Source organism: Boleophthalmus pectinirostris, unplaced genomic scaffold, assembly GCF_026225935.1.
Source record: "Boleophthalmus pectinirostris isolate CB_2022bp ecotype Guang Dong unplaced genomic scaffold, ASM2622593v1 HiC_scaffold_9, whole genome shotgun sequence".
NCBI classification, from domain to species: Eukaryota; Metazoa; Chordata; class Actinopteri; order Gobiiformes; family Gobiidae; genus Boleophthalmus; species Boleophthalmus pectinirostris.
The window spans coordinates 3,022,244-3,039,148 of record NW_026571541.1 but is presented as its reverse complement, the minus strand read 5'-3'; the positions used below and the strand labels follow the sequence as shown (position 1 = coordinate 3,039,148).

The 16,905-nt window shown below is 44.6% G+C and overlaps 1 protein-coding gene across 2 annotated transcripts in view; it reads right to left on the bottom strand.

The window, feature by feature from the left end:
* ccdc9 (coiled-coil domain containing 9) overlaps window positions 1-16,905 on the bottom strand; it is a 56,400-nt gene that overhangs the window by 16,562 nt on the left and 22,933 nt on the right. For both annotated transcript variants that reach the window (XM_020938674.2, XM_055166884.1), the window contains exons 8-13: window positions 12,542-12,723; window positions 11,724-11,785; window positions 10,584-10,704; window positions 6,569-6,692; window positions 4,435-5,086; window positions 3,991-4,053 (exon numbers count right to left, since the gene is read on the bottom strand). In XM_020938674.2, coding sequence (XP_020794333.2) covers window positions 4,010-4,053; window positions 4,435-5,086; window positions 6,569-6,692; window positions 10,584-10,704; window positions 11,724-11,785; window positions 12,542-12,723 — 1,185 coding nt within the window. In that variant the 3' untranslated portion in view covers window positions 3,991-4,009. The remainder of the gene's footprint in view (window positions 1-3,990; window positions 4,054-4,434; window positions 5,087-6,568; window positions 6,693-10,583; window positions 10,705-11,723; window positions 11,786-12,541; window positions 12,724-16,905) is intronic.

Below are 16,905 nucleotides of genomic sequence, written 5' to 3'. Positions count from 1 at the left end.
TTTATAGATTGTTTTACCCATATTGTTGAAGTATTTCAACAGGATAATTAAAAAACATGTTTTTTTGGAGGAACATGGAGTATTACATGCAAATATTACAATGAAATTGCAAGAAAACAACCAAACCCGGTCATTTTTGACCCACTTATGCATCTAAGGGTTAATGTGGGTAGGTCTTACAGCTTTGTAACTAGCACCATTTGATTCCCTGACCCTGAAAATGTGGGTTTAGCAGTTAAAATCAACATTTCAACTTATTCAGAGGATGAGATATTCCAAAAAGAGATTTTTGGTGGCCATTTTTTTTTTAATTCAATATGGCTGCCATAAAGACATCTGGGCAAATGCAAACATTGATTTTCTGACTCCATATAATATAAGCTTTCCAAAAATATATAGATTAGCAAATCCCAAAAAAATTCCGACAAAAGTATATAAGGAACCAGACTAGAATGTAGAGAGTCTAAGATTTATAACGAGGTATAACATGCCCACGTGAAATATCGGCCCATATCGACCGATAGCCGATATATCCCCGGGAGCCCATATCGGTCGATAATATTGGCCAACCGATATATCAGTCAGGCTCTAATGGCAATATGCTCATACATAAATTATATGAGACATTATTTGCAATGTTGTGTTACTAATAACTCTGTTAATTATAATATAAAGATGAAAATTAGGCTTAAATGTGTTTTATTGTGAAGAACTCTAATTTGTATCCACACTCTCCCCCAGTCTTCTTCAGAATCCCACGGGATTCCCAGTTAAAATTACTATCACATTTATGATCCATTTTTCTGAGTGAGTCTTCAGTTCACTTTTCCACACAGCCCTTTGGAGGAGAAGAGCCTCAACTGTGAGCCACAGCTTTCTCCATGACACATGCACAGGTAAAAGTGGGACACATTTCAAATAGAGCTGCTAAACAGGGCAGTACCTGGAAGACTAAAGGGGAAGAGGGGCAAGGTTTGAAGGACTAAAGGGGAGGAGGGATGGGGTTTGGAGGACAAAATGAAAGAGTGAGGGCAGAGGAGGGGTGGGGTCTGGAAGACTAGAGCATGGGGGGGAGGAGGGGCGCGGTCAAGACATATAAGGAATATTGTTCTTGGTCTAACATGTATCCACAAACTCCAGCACTTCATGTTTTGTTCTGTAACTGCCCTGTGTCATGGTGCATGTGGTCAGTAAGAGGCCAGCAGATTCAATTAGCAGTGTGCTAATGGAGCTGCTGGTTTCATGTGGTCAGCTGGTCTGTCTCTGAGGAGGACCCACCCTCATGCTCTCATCATGGTGTAAACAGTTATATTTTCAGTAGTATTTTAGAGTATTTTAGAGCTGTAGAATCTTTTTGAAAATATTTCTTGAAAGCACCGTAAGGCCTATACTACAATAATGTTTAATTTTTTTAGGGCTGTCAAAAATAGTAGTGCAGGTATCAATAGTAAAAAAGTCCCATTTACAGGACAGAAATGAACCTTTCCTGAAAAGCTTTAGAATGATGTTGAGCACATACACTAGTACATGTCCATGGACCAATATGGAACTTACTTGGACCACTGAGGGATTACACAGATTCCCTATTCCCTATTCCCAAATGGCCTTATAAGGCACAAGGAACTACTACCATTTAAAATCACATTCTCTTGTCCAAATAAAGAGTGTTTTTATAATCATAGTGGTATCGGAATCAGTATTGAGTATCGAATTGATTCCTTAGTATCAAAATCAAGTTTTGACATTTTACTAATCTGCACATCACATTAAAGTGATACATTTGTTTGGATGTATATTTGTTTAATTAAAAACAAAAGGACAATGATTATTATTGTTATCTTGTTCAATTTCTTTGGCTTTGAGATAACACATTGTACCATAGTGATTACCATGAATTGTTTACAAAGTTAAAAAGTCCTGTTTTTTCCTGATTTGAAATTTGGACAGCATCAGTCCTAGTTTGGCCCCAGTTGAAACTTAGTTAAGTTCTGATTTAGAACCACTCTTGACCTAGTTAGCAGAGGTGGGTAGAGAAGCCAAGTAAGAGAAACATTACTTCAAAATAATAATATAGCTGCAAGCAGCAATGTGGAGGCCTTGCAGCGTAGCTGCAGAATAGGCAAGAGCAGAAATGGTAACACATGCACAACGAAATTTCATTTTTAATCCAAGCAGATCAATAGATATTCCTTAAAACAAGTTTTTATGCAGTTTGGTGTCAATATGAATGCATGTCTAACTTTAACCAGCTGGTGGCGCTATAGCTCTTGAGGTAGAAATCCAAAAATGACTGAAATTGATCATGGGCCTGGCCTGAATCAACATGCTAAATTTCATAGCTTTATTCCAAGGTGCTCTAAGGGATACCCAAAAAAGAGCATTTTTGACTAAATTAAACATGGCCGCCAAATGCAGATGGTCACACGATAAACATTTTACGACACGTATCACCGAGTCAAATAACATCAGCAGGCACAGGAATTGATGATATCACTTAAAACACCTTTTTTGCTAATTATAGCGCCCCTAGAGGTCAAAGGTCACAATATTTTTTGAGGGTCTAGAGTGAGGGGTCCTGAGTCCAGGTATCAAGTTTGGTGTCAATACGTCAAAGCGTCTCTACGCAGCGAGCTCACTTTGGGAACTTTGCTGTCAAGTTTAATGGCCATTTGCCAGAAACCAAAGGGTTAAATGAAAAATCCAATCTTCAGACCAATTGTTTGTTGTGACAATTGGTCTGAAGATTGTGTGTGCCAAGTTTCAGGAAGACTGGACAAAATTTGTGAGAGGAGAATCATTTTGAAGGTTTTTGATAAACTCCAAAATGGCGGAAAATCCAATATGGCGGAAAATGACGTCATGGGGTGCATTCAACTCATCTTGGTCCAAGAATTCCAAGGACACTTTGTTTGTGTTTGAACAAATGGGTCAACAGTTATAACAGTGAATGCATGTCTAATTTTGACCTGTTGGTGGCGCTAGAGCTCTTGACCTATTGACCCCAAATTGGCTGTGAGGGACCATGAGCCTGTCCTGAAAGAGCGTGCAAAATTTCACAACATTTTACCAAGGCATTCTATGGGCTGCCATAGACTCTCCAGACAGAAATATAATAATAATAATAAGATCGCATACAAAAACAATGGAGTCCTGCAGCTACGCTGCAAGGCCTCCGATTACTCAAGTTCAATGCAGTAGTCCAAGATATTACTCATGTAAATTTAAAAATAAAGTATGGTAAATGGTCACATTTTTATATAGCACTTTTCCACCTTTAAGGCACTCTAAGCGCTTTACAGCGAGGAACCACTTACCCATTCACACACACATTCAAACACCAGTGCACGCAGACAAACAAGGTGGGATTAGTGTCTTGCCCAAGGACAAAAAAACAGCATTCATCTGTGGGAGCTGGAATCGCACCGCCAACTAGAGACCTGCACTCCCACGGGACCTGATAAAAACAGTGTGGCACAGGACACATTTTGAAAGCTCATTGCGGCTGTGGGTGGAAGCAGGACTGCACAATGCAGGAGCAGGCAGAAGGGACAATAATCTGCAGTCCTGCAAACTAAATATGAGTGTAAAGTAAAATATACAAATGATTAATGCATGCTTATCATACATAATTTGTGCTGGATATTTTATTTGGCATTAATAAAAACATTTTAAGCAGCCTAAACTTGCAGAAGTAGTCTAATCTCGTGCACATTTTAGGCAACTCCTTTCCACTTCCCTGTGTTTGATAGAGCTAAAGAAAGTGAACGTCCCCATCTTTTTCCTTCATCTCTGCTAAAAAAGTACAAGTCTGAAAAGTACAATTTATTTAAAAAGTTACTGTAACTACTACTACTAATGTAACTACTACCTACCTGTGTAGTTTAGTAGTCATTATGATTGACAAGTAATGTGATGCTGAGCAGAAGCTAGTCCCGTACAGTAGGGCCCAGTGGGTGTGAGTGGAGAAGGGGCATGAGAGTTACACCTTACCTAAAGCAGAGGCCGCAGGCTACACCTGAGAAGCTCCATCTCCTCCATCAGCCTGATCAGGGTCTGAGGGGCAGAAGACACACTCAACATCAAACTCACATCAAACAACCTAAAGGAATAGTACTGTGGCGTAGGGTTGTCAAAAGTCACTCACGAAAATCACTTCAAAACCAGTGTTGAAACTAGATCATTTAAAGGTCCTATTATTAAGCAAACCTGACTGTTTTGACCTTAAAGCCATGTTATAATGCTGTTACCTCATCAAAAGCCGACCTGGAGTTGTGTTTCGTTTCATTCACACATATTTAAAAAATGCTTTATTATCTGTCTACATCTCCAAAAGTGAAAATGCTCTGTTCCACCTTGTGATGTCACATAGTGGTAGTTTTCAAGGTAATAGCTAAATTTTAGTATTGTGGCAACACTACTATGTGGAAGTCCTACCTCTCTGTTCAACAGATGGTCTCTCAGGTCCTTCCTCAGATACTCCCACAGGCACTCCCCCAGGCTGTGCTCCTGAATGTCCTTCTGGCTGTCCCTCAGGCTGTCCCCCAGGCACTTCATCAGACTGTCCTCCAGAATCTCCCCCAGAATCTCCCCCAGAATCTCCCCCAGAATCTCCCCCAGAATGGGCACCGGGCTGTCCCTCAGGCTGTGCCTCTGACTGTTCTCCAGAATGGCTCTCACACTGTGTCTTGGGCTGTCCCTCAGACTGTCCCCCCGACTGTCCCTCAGCCCTTGTTGTCTCCTTGGGGTCCCTCTTGGGCTGAGGACTATCCTCGGCACTGGGGGGCTTCAGTGGGCTCTCTCCCCCCATACTGCTCCGAGGGGACAGCAGCTCCATCTCCTCACCCCAGTCAGACACAGGTTGATGGTCCAAGGGACAGAAGGGGCTGAGGGGTTTAGCTGTCTCAGGGGATTCCTGGGGGGTGAGGGACTCCAGGGTGGGAGCTTTGGGTCGGGGGGTGCGCTGCTCTTTAGGGGACAGTGGGTGGGGTTCTGGCTCCTCTGGCTCTTCCTCCTCTTCTCCATCACTGGCATCCTCCCACTGGTCCTCATCGTCCTCTGCCGGTTCCTCCCTCTTCAGGGACACAGCCTGGAGACAGAACAGGTTTCAGTTAAATGCCCAGAATGATGCTTTATGGAGCTTCATAGTCCCACCCAGATCAAAGTATGCGCTGACTGCGGAAGAAAATTTCACATAATTTTTTCCTCATGAATGTCAAATAATCCAAATAATTTCCCTTGTGGATCAATAAAGTTTGTCTAAGTCTTTAACTTAGGGGGTAATATACTTCTATGAAGCATTAATTCTAATATATTAATGCATATAATATATCTCGATCACCGTATTACATTTTATTGTTGAAAATGCTAATTTAGCTGAAAACATCCCAATAAAATGTGTAATTATTTTCTATTTCGGTCTCCCATCAGTTTGCTCTGCATGCTAAGTCACTCCCCCGTCACATTAAAATAGGCCTGTATCCCACTAATGAAACTACTGCACGTTGCATCAGGTTTGTCAAGTTGTCGTATAATGTTTTGTATCATGCTTTTTTATGGAAATTGCCATGCAGGTGCATGAGTGTTATAGGTTTGTGGACTGAGATTTGGATCAGATTGTGCCACTGACCTTAAAAAGGGTTCGAATAGGGCCCAGGAGGGATAGCAAAATTACTCTAACATATCTCTTACCTGTCCAGCCAGAACCACACACTTTACAAAGACGAGTGGTTCTGGAGTCGTATCCTAGCTCCCTGATTTCAGTGGGTGCAGAGATGCATGCTCCGTTTGTGTCAATAAAGACAAACACGGCTGCTTAGACATTAAAATGGAGGAATATCTACATAAAAGACTGTTTCTCACTGTTTCTCAGTCCTTTATGGCACAGGGTTTTTACAGGATTAACAACTGAAGCATCAAACTATTATTTATTTCAGATAAAAGGTGTTATATATTTTGTTCTGAATTTGACAAGAATTTTCATGAGATGTCATCTTCTGCATTTGAGAGACAAAGGTTGTTCATGCTCTGTGGCCCGGTTGCAGACCCTTCTGGAAGATACTCTTTAAAGATTTTGCGCTAACTAATGCCCATAATGCAGTTGTTTTTGGTTTTAGGTCTCATCCACTATTTTGGAAGCTATTTTTGATGAAGAACAGCAGTACAATATTATTTATTAAGGTACACTTTATTCATCCTTCAATGCTGCCGGGGCAACCTGTCAGAAGCAGTGAGCACTGTAATACCATGCCCGAGAAGAGATCTCCAGATCTGGAGCTAGACTTGGTCAGGGCTCCCTTTTACTTTTAATTTTAGAAAGTACATTTTTTAGCTTAATGGGAGAAAACTGGAGTAAAATTGATAAAAGTCTTGTTATTGTTCAAAATTATTACTGAAAGTCATTTTTATTTTAATAAGAAACAAAAAAATGCAAATTGGTACAAATTAAGTGGTATCTAACAACCACAAACTTTTAAATTTGGTTTAAAAAAAGTTTCAGAAAATGTATAAACCATTAAGTTCTTAAACATTTTGAATTATAATGCACGGTGTGATGGGTGAACTGTGTTACCTTTGACTCCTCAGGTGTCCTGGGCTGCACCTCCTCCGGGTCAGCTTTCACCTCCTGCTTTGGGTTGTCTGCTTTTTCTTTCCTCTCTTCCTCCTTCTCTGCCTCCCAGCGGTTGTCATGCATACTGCAACAATTGGAAACACACGCATGATGGTTAAACTGATAAATGCTGTTACTAAACCAAATACTATGACGTTTTTGAATTCACATGGAAACATATTTGAATCTACCAATAATTAATCATTTTGGGATAGCCAAAAACATTTTTCCCAAACAATAAAACTTAACTCAAATGTATGACTTTGGAGCAAATTAAGCTGCATTCATGTTCATTTGATTCATTTCATTTCATCTGATGAGAGAACTACGTTATAATATAGTAAATAGCTGCAAAAAGATCATTTTGAATAATATCCCATCTACAAGTGTAGTTGTTTTGATGTCACATGAACTGAACCATCCATCCATCCATTTTCTTCCGCTTATCCGGGGCAGGGTCGCGGGGGCAGCAGTCTAACCAGGGACTCCCAAACTTCCTTCACCCCAGACACGTCCTCCAGCTCCTCCGGGAAACCCCGAGGCGTTCCCAGGCCAGCCGAGAGACACAGTCCCTCCAGCATGTCCTGGGTCTTCCCCGGGGCCTCCTCCCGGTGGGACATGCCCGGAACACCTCCCAAGGGAGGCGCCCAGGAGGCATCCGGAACAGATGCCCGAGCCACCTCAGCTGGCTCCTCTCGACGTGGAGGAGCAGCGGCTCTACTCCGAGCTCCTCCCGTGTGACTGAGCTCCTCACCCTATCTCTAAGGGAGTGCCCAGCCACCCTGCGAAGGAAACTCATTTGCTTGTATCCGCGATCTCGTCCTTTTGGTCATTACCCAGAGCTCATGACCATAGGTGAGAGTAGGAACGAAGACTGACCGGTAAATCGAGAGCTTCGCCTTTCGGCTCAGCTCCCGCTTCACCACAACGGTCCGATACAGCGACCGCATCACTGCAGACGCTGCACCGATCCGCCTGTCAATCTCACGTTCCGTCCTTCCCTCACTCGTGAACAAGACCCCGAGATACTTGAACTCCTCCACTTGAGGCAAAGACTCCCCACCCACCCGGAGAGGGCAAGCCACCTTTTTCCGGTCGAGAACCATGGCCTCGGACTTACAAGAGCTGATCCTCATCCCAACTGCTTCACACTTGGCTGCAAACCGCCCCAGTGCACGTTGCAGGTCCTGGTTCGATGGAGCAACAAGACAACATCATCTGCGAACAACACAGATGAGATCCTGTGGTCCCCAAACCGGACCCCCTCCAGCCTGTCCTAGAAATTCTGTCCATAAATACAATGAACAGACCCTGTGACAAAGGGCAGCCCTGGCGGAGTCCAACATGCACCAGGAACAGGTCTGACTTACTGCCGGCAATGCGAACACAGCTCCTGCTCCGGTCATACAGGGACCGGACAGCCCTTAGCAAAGGGCCCCGAACCCCATACTCCCAGAGCACCCCCCACAGGACACCACGAGGGACACAGTCGAATGCCTTCTCCAAGTCCACAAAGCACATGTGGACTGGTTGGGCAAACTCCCATGAACCCTCAAGCACCCTATGGAGAGTGTAGAGCTGGTCCAGTGTTCCACGGCCAGGACGAAAACCACATTGCTCCTCCTGGATCCGAGGTTCGACTATAGGCCGGATTCTCCTCTCCAGTACCCTGGCATAGACCTTACCGGGAAGGCTGAGGAGTGTGATTCCCCTGTAGTTGGAACACACCCTCCGGTCCCCCTTCTTATACAGAGGGACCACCACCCCGGTTTGCCAGTCCAAGGGTACTGTCCCCGACCACCATGCGATGTTGAAGAGGCGTGTCAGCCAAGACAGCCCTGCAACATCCAGAGACTTAAGGTACTCAGGATGGATCTCGTCCACCCCTGGAGCCTTGCCACCAAGGAGCTTGCCAACCACCTCAGTGACTTCAGCCAGGGTGATGGACGAGTCCACCTCCGAGTCCCCATCCTCGGCTTCCTCCTCAAAGTATCCTTCCACCGCCGGACAACGTCCCCAGTCGAGGTCAACAGCTCTCCCCCCGCACTATAAACAGTGTTGGTGAAGGACTGCTTCCCCCTCCTGAGGCGCCGGACGGTTTGCCAGAATCTCTTTGAGGCCGTCCGATAGTCCTCCTCCATGGCCTCCCCGAACTCCTCCCAGCTCCGAGTTTTTGCCTCCGCAACTGCATGAGCTGCAGCACGCTTGGCCCGCCGGTACCCATCAGCTGCCTCAGGAGTCCCACAAGCCAACAAGACCCGATAGGACTCCTTCTTCAGCTTGACGGCATCCCTTACTTCCGGTGTCCACCACCGGGTTCGGGGATTGCCGCCGCCACCGGCACCACGGACCTTACGCCCACAGCTATGAGCGGCCGCATTGACAATAGAGGCCGAGAATGAAGCCCACTCGGACTCCATATCTCCAGCCTCCCCCGGAGGTGCGAGTTGAAAGCCCCTCTGACAGAGGGCTCCGCCAGACGTTCCCAACAGACCCTCACTACATGCTTGGGCCTGCCAGGTCTTTCCGGCTTCCTCCTCCGCCAGCGAACCCAACTCACAACCAGGTGGTGATCAGTTGACAGCTCAGCCCCTCTCTTCACCCGAGTGTCCAAGACACGCGGCCGGAAGTCAGATGACACGACTACAAAGTCGATCATCGACCTCCGGCCTAGGGTGTCCTGGTGCCACGTGCACTTATGGACACCCTTGTGCTTGAACATGGTGTTCGTTATGGACAAACTGTGACTAGCACAGAAGTCCAATAACAAAACACCGCTCGGGTTCAGATCAGGGAGGCCGTTCCTCCCAATCACCCCTCTCCAAGTGTCACTGTCGTTGCCCACGTGGGCGTTGAAGTCCCCCAGTAGAACAACGGAGTCCCCGGTTGGTGCACTGTCTAGTACCCCTCCCAAGGACTCCATGAAGGCCGGGTACTCAGCACTGCTGTTCGGCCCGTAGGCCGACACCACAGTGAGAGACCTGTCCCCGACCCGAAGGCGCAGGGACGCGACCCTCTCGTTCACCGGGGTGAACTCCAACACACAGTGGCTGAGCTGTGGGGCAATGAGCAGGCCCACACCAGCTCACCGCCGCTCCCTGCGGCCAACGCCAGAGAAATGGAGAGTCCAGCCCCTCTCAAGGAGTTGGGTTCCAGAGCCCAAACTGTGTGTGGAGGTGAGGCCGACTATATCTAATCGGTAACGCTCAACCTCCCGCACAAGCTCAGGCTCCTTCCCCCCCAGCGAGGTGACATTCCATGTCCCCAGAACTAGTCTCCATGTCCGGAGATCCGGTCGTCGAGGCCCCCGCCTTCGACTGCCGCCCAGATCTCTTTGAACCGTCCCCATATGGCTCCTCCCGCAGGTGGTGGGCCCACGGAAGGGCGGCCCCACGTCGCTTGTTCGGGCTGTGCCCGGCCGGGCCCCGTGGGAGAAGGCCCGGCCACCAGACGCTCGCCTTCGAGCACCCACCCCAGGCCTGGCTCCAGGGTGGGGCCTCGGTGACGCCATTCCGGGCGACGTAACTGGCCTCTGATTGGAACTCATCATGTGGGGCTTCTGAACCGTTCTTCGTCTGACCGGTCCCCCAGGACCTGTTTGCCTTGGGTGACCCTACCGGGGGCATGAAGCCCCCGACAACATAGCTCCCAGGATCATTCGGGCACTCAAACCCCTCCACCACGATAAGGTGACGGTTCAAGGAGGGGATGAACTGAACCATTAATGACATTTTATTTACTTTGAAGAAGTCACACATCACTTCTATCTAATATCCAATTGTATCACAAAGTTTAGAAGTGGAAGGTTCATAGCCTGTGTAAAGGATGTGCTGTAAGGGTGTGCCCAAGGAAACATGTGCACAAGGAGGGGTGTGCATGAAGAGGCGTGTGCACGAGGAAGAGTGTGCATGACGAGGCGTGTGCACAAGGTATTGTGTGCAAGAGGAGGTGACTGCATGAGCAAGTATGCGCTCACCTGTAGCTAGGTCTGGAGCCCCGGTTTCGGCCACGGCCGCGCTCCCCTCTTGGACCATGGGTCCGACCCTGGGACAGGAAGTCTCCAAATGTAGGAGCCTTAGGAGGCCGCTTATGGTCATCTAGAAAAATAATGAGACTAACTGATGCACCAAGCAGAAATAATAACACCAAAGAACAGCAAAGACATTCATAATAGTAGACATTTTAAGAAGAAATCAAAAGAAAAGTATGTAAAAGCTTTTCAATAATATAAAAAAATATCTGTATACAGAAAAGACAGAAAATAAACTGTTTGAATAATAGTATTGAGAAATAGTATAGTAATGAGAAAATTGCATGAATAGGGTGTTGTACAGACTTCAATCACTTTCTGGACTTACATTCAGACAGGTTACATATTATAGGATAAATGAATAACAAACTCTCTCTCCCTCACTATTCATTATGGGTTAAAGGGTTAGAGAGAAAGGGTCCAAATGGCCTCAAGGACGTCCCTGTAAACCAGTAGTTTTATAGGAGAAGGATCCACAGGTATGGTGTAGACACAGAAAAGACACATCATGAGTCCACATTTGGGGCTTATGAACATGATATTAAAGGCCCTGTACTCGATGTATGCGAGTAAAATGTGCCTTGCCTCATTACAGATATATTGTAAAGTCTTCATGTCAAAATATGTCCACTGTGTACTGGTTGCATTTAATTATAAAGGAGTTTTTCTTGTACGATAATCAGGAAGTGTGTGTGAGCATGCAAATTGTCTGACTGAAAGTTGTGAAAATTGCTTATGTGCTCTGCTACTCCTATTTATTCCCTTCAATAAGGTAAGGTTTGAGAGCTTTGCCAGCACCATTCCACCAAAGCACAGGGTATGTCTAAAGTCAACCACAGCCTGTATACTGGATTTGCGGAAAAGCCTCTGCGGGCTGTGGCTGGTTCTTAGGAGCTTGTGTTAGATTGACTCTGCCCCTCTGGGATTAGGTGACCTCTGCCTCAAAGTCCCTCCTCTCCAGGGAAATGACACACATTTGCATAAAAGGCTTCATGAAAGAGCTGCTTAGAAGCGCTATCTGCCCACATGTAATAGCTTAAGCTGTGTGTGTGTGTGTGTGTGTGTGTGAGCGTGTAAGATACTCACCTCGGCGGGCACTCTGCTCAGTCACTGCACCGTCTGCACTCACAGCCTGGTCCTCTGTGAACCTGCAGCACAGTCAAGGGTCAGACCTAATCCCCCATTTTCACTCATGTTAGTAATAGATGTGAATGTGTCTAAAGGGCCCATGTTACGCTATTTTCTTATGTTTATTGTCTTATAAGTTTCTTATCAAAAACATAGTTGAGTCTTGTTTCATACACAAATATTTTACAATGTGTTTTTAAACTCCATACACCTTCACTAGAATTATCTGAATAATTTAAGACTGAGAATTGCCAATCCTGCTTAACAAAAAAGGTAAAAGATAGCTGTTAACTTGAAAACTACCGCTTTTTAGTGATTTTAATTGAGCTTCTATGGAGACATGTTGCATGTATGGGCAAAATATGTATTGAATGTGTGGCCAAATTGACAGCAGAATAGATGGAAATGCGCAATGACTGGACTGTGCAATATTTTGGACTGTGGGAACTGTGCGATGAGTGGACTGTCTACTAACATGCTCTGTCCCAATCAAATAAACTAATCAATCAAATAAAACAAATCAAACCAGGGCGAAAAGATCTTTTTGAGCTTTTCATATGTACACAGACTAATAATAAAGGGTTACACAAACATGTTTGTTTTGAGGAGGTAACAATATTCTAACATGGCTTAACGCTCATAAGAGTCCATTTTGGGCAATATAGTCCCTTTAAGTATAAATTTGAGTTCTATAGACCCTTTAAATGTGAGTTAGCTGAGTGATTAGTGTAGCAGTCAGGAGCTCATCAGCTAGCTGTCAGCTGTCTGGGGCTCACATGCTGTCGGACTTCTGGGCATCCCACTCGCGCCTCCACTGCCCAGTGGCATTGCGGTGGCGTGCCAGCCTCTCCTCATCAATCTGCTCACGCTCCTTTTTCCAGCGCAGGTACTCTGCTCGCTCCCGGCCGGTCATGGACATGGTCATGTCCACTGAGCCTTTGGGCCCAGGGCGCCGGCTCTGCACAGAGACACAGTCAACCACCATGTTTGATTTGATTGAGGAATTACACAGATATAAGGTCATATGGTAATCAAAAATCAGGTAACTGAAAATTTATTGCTTGTTACTGTGAAATGCCACCATGAAGAGGCCCCGCCTCTTACAGGTTCTGTAGACTTGAACAGGACGGCAATGGACCAGTTTCTATTATTAAGCAATTTTATATCAATATTTCCGCTTACAATTAACAAAATGCAGAATCATACGGTCTAGTACAGGGGTCGGCAACCCGCGGCTCCGGAGCCGCATGCGGCTCTTTAGCACTCCCCTAGTGGCTCCCTGGAGCTTTTTCAAAAATGAGTGAAAATGGAAAAGGAATGATTTTTTTGTTGTTGTTTTAATATGGTTTCTTTAGGGGTAAAACCCTCGTTCATCTCTGGTCATGGATCTGATCCATCAGCTGTGTGCAAACGCAAACATAGGAAAAGTGTTTCAGCAGAACAAACAGATGAGCTGAAGCGGGGAGTGGTGTGTGGTGCCTCCACCTGAGAAGCGTTTTCCCCGAAAAAAACAAAAACAAAAACACGTGCACAGACGGACGCTCAGAACAACATATAATGAACCAAACTGGATTCATGCTTCTGTCCGGATGCTTTGCACCACCTCGGAACCAGGCCGCGGTCGAGCGTGGAGGACCGGAGCAGCCCGCCCGGATCTGTAGTCCACAGCGCATTCTCGCTTTTCCCGCACAGAACCAGCGCACAGAGGACGACACGGAACCACTCGGACCCAGTCCTTTGCACGCTGGTCTTGCTCGCCCCCATCTGGAACCAGGACACGGAGGACGAAACCTCCGGACAATCTGACCAACACTGGACCCCCAGCCCCGTCTTGAGGAGCTGCGCGATGACTGCTCCCGTGTATTTTGCGCTGCTGCCCGAGCTCAGAGCTTCTGCTCTGGGCTGATGTTGCGTAGAAAGTTCTACATGCTGCTGTTTTATGAATGCTCCTATGCACGATCAGAAGAAATGCGACTGCTGCTCTGAATACTTCCATCATCGTCGTCAAAGCAACAGGTAAACGTCGGTCTACAGACGGCGCACCGAGTATGAGAGGATTGCAAAAGGGGTTTGTGTAATCATGAATGCTCATTTTGTATTTGTAGCCTACTTAGTCATTTTAATAGTAGGTTTATATAGCTAATACATTGACAGCCTATGTTGCGTTCATATTAGGCTTATATAAGGCTTTTAATTTTTTGCGGCTCCAGGCAGGTATGTTTTTTGTTTTTTTGGGCCAATATGGCTCTTTGAACATTTTGGGTTGCCGACCCCTGGTCTAGTATAATACTAATAATACTAATCCTACTTACAAAAAGCATACAAATTTAAGATGCACTATACAGCTTTGAGGTGGACAGTCCACCACCTGTTTCTCTTTATGGAAATGTTATTGCCTGAAATGTTCCACTGTATGGCATTAAAGCCATGCATCTATTCAAAAACTCATGTTTTGCTCAAAACTACCCATTTCCAACTTACTATAACTTGGCCTGGTTTAATGCCATAGTGTGAAACATTCCAAGAAAAGCATTACCCAGAGGAACCCAGAAGTTACTACCTTTAAAGGGTGTGTGTTAATACATTTAGTTGTAATGTTTTATCAGTTTTCATTCACATATATTCAGTGCACAAATCTGCATATTTAGGCTGCAAACTGAAAACACTTTGTTCCTCCTTGTGATATCACAACGTGGTAATAAAGGATAGAGCTCCACTGCCTTTTAAAGACCATATACCTTCACTAATCATTTGCATAATTTTCATATTACGAAATTTTCTGCAAGAGCACCCCTGCAAATCTCCATGCTGGGGTCAATCCATATGAAATCAGCCGTCCTCCCCTAGGAGCCATCTCAGATTTGGCTGAAAAAAAAAATCTAAAATTACCAAATGAAAGAATCTAAAATTTTAGCTCAATCCCTTCAGTGGTTCCTGAGTTATGGCTGTTGAAATTTTGGGGCCATGCTCACTTTCGGAAGTCTTAATTTATAAGCATGTTTGAGACACCAAAACCTCATAAAAAATAGAGCTAGGAAGATGAAAATTTGTATTAATGTAGATTCTTGGTCATAGATTCTAAATCTGTTGTCAAATATTGGGTATTCTCCAAGATAGGGACGGGCATTCGATGAAATTTTCTTAATCGATCGTCGGAAGAATTAACGATCGATTATCGATTAATCATTAATGTTTTTATATTAAAATGATCATCATTATTATTACTATCTGCACTACTAATCTGCATAAATAAATTCAACTTTACGACATATAAACCGTAACGACTCTAGAGCCACATCAAACCGTTTGACATTATAATGTGTTTAATTTAGTTTAGCGCAACTCTCAGAAACGAAACTTAAAACCGCATCGCTAATTTGCATAAACTCAGCGAAAATATAACTACAGCTCTTGTGTCGCTGATGCGGTCAGTTTCTGTCGGATTAAAAGACATGACTCAGTGGAATACAGGTTAGTGTGACCAGATTTGCGTTTGTCAAAACCAGGACACCGTACTGGGGGAGGGAGGTGGGGACTCGTCATTGACATTGCGCGGCTCTCACCTGGTAAAGCTTTTTCCCACTGGACACCGAAACATATGTTCTTGCTTTGTACACTGTGCACATGGACTCACACTTGTCCCGAACGCAACAGAAAGCGTGGAATTTCTTGTACAAATCATCGTTAAATACGCATTTGTGCTTCGGTACACTGCAGACTGACCGAATGTTTGTGTCTCGCTACCCCTACGCACAGAAACCTACATTCGGTTTGTCGATTAAAATGAACGTAATCGATGAAATTCTTAATGATCAATTATCGATTAATCGATTAATCATGCCCATCCCTACTCCAAGCAGATATTTACAAACTAACTGTTGAACCTGAATATTTGAGAGAATGACGATTTCTGACAACAATCTCACACTTTACTAAGATTTCAAGTGGACAGTGTAGAGTTGCAAATATGGTCACAGGCCACATTTGACCTTTTTGAACCATTCTTTGGATCCTCGGTTCCCCACATGGGCACAGTTAAATGTTGATAAAATTTGTACCATATTTACCATACATACCATATTTTGGCATATTCTGAATAGTTTAAAGTAATAAAAACATCTACTATTAACTTCCTTAATTTCAAACTGAATTTTTGAAAATGAGCTCTCACGGGTAATTTTTGGTGGAGCTTAAGGACTTTTCCACCTGCAGAAAGGTTCAATTACCTTTAATAGACTTAAACTAATTGCTTGTTATAAGGAAGGACAGCTGGAGATTATTTGTGGTACATTGTTTGTGATGGTGTGATAGAAATTTAGATTGTGGAAAGATTTCTTTCATTCTGTCTTTGTGTAAATGAATGTGATTTCTACTTGAGACCAGACCCCCACAGGAAAATATTGATTATGATTGATTACATTAAAATAGTGATTAGTTTATCTTTTAGAAACACATTTGGTCTTGTAACTAAAACTCATTTGGCTTGTTAGAAAGACCCTTCAATATAAATACTTCTGTTCCCTTTTTCTTGCAAGTGAATATGGAGCAAATCAGATCAAGCACATGTGGCCACACCTCAGTTGAAGTCATCACCTTCTCACTTTGAAATGTATGTCTTCTGGTCATCTCAGGATATATAAACTTGGTGTTTTGTAATATTGGGGAGTGGGGAGATGTAGTAGGAACATACTGCTGGTGGGAGAGGCTGTTGGGTTTTGGCCAGAACAGGCCTAGGCCCTGTCCATATCTGCTGTAACAAGAATAAACCTTGGGCTATATTCCAAAAACTCATTAGGCTTCTCAAATGGATTCATAATTTATCTTCAAGAGATACATAATTTTTGCCACAACAATGGTTTTGGCGGCACTGTAAACCGATCGGCTGCAAGAGCCAGTCTTCAACCCTAAAACATGCTCCATGAACAGTTGATAGTCAAGGTCAGTTAAAAACAATCAATTCAATCATTGCGTCCTTAGGCAAGACACTTCACCCTCATTGCCTAGTATGAAAGTGGTGTGTGTGTGTGTGTGTGTGTGTGTGAGGTGATGGTGGTGGTCGGAGTGTCATGGCAGCCGCGCTTCTGTCAGTGTGCCCCAGGGCATCTGTGGCTACAATAGTAGCTTACCATCATCCGGGTTT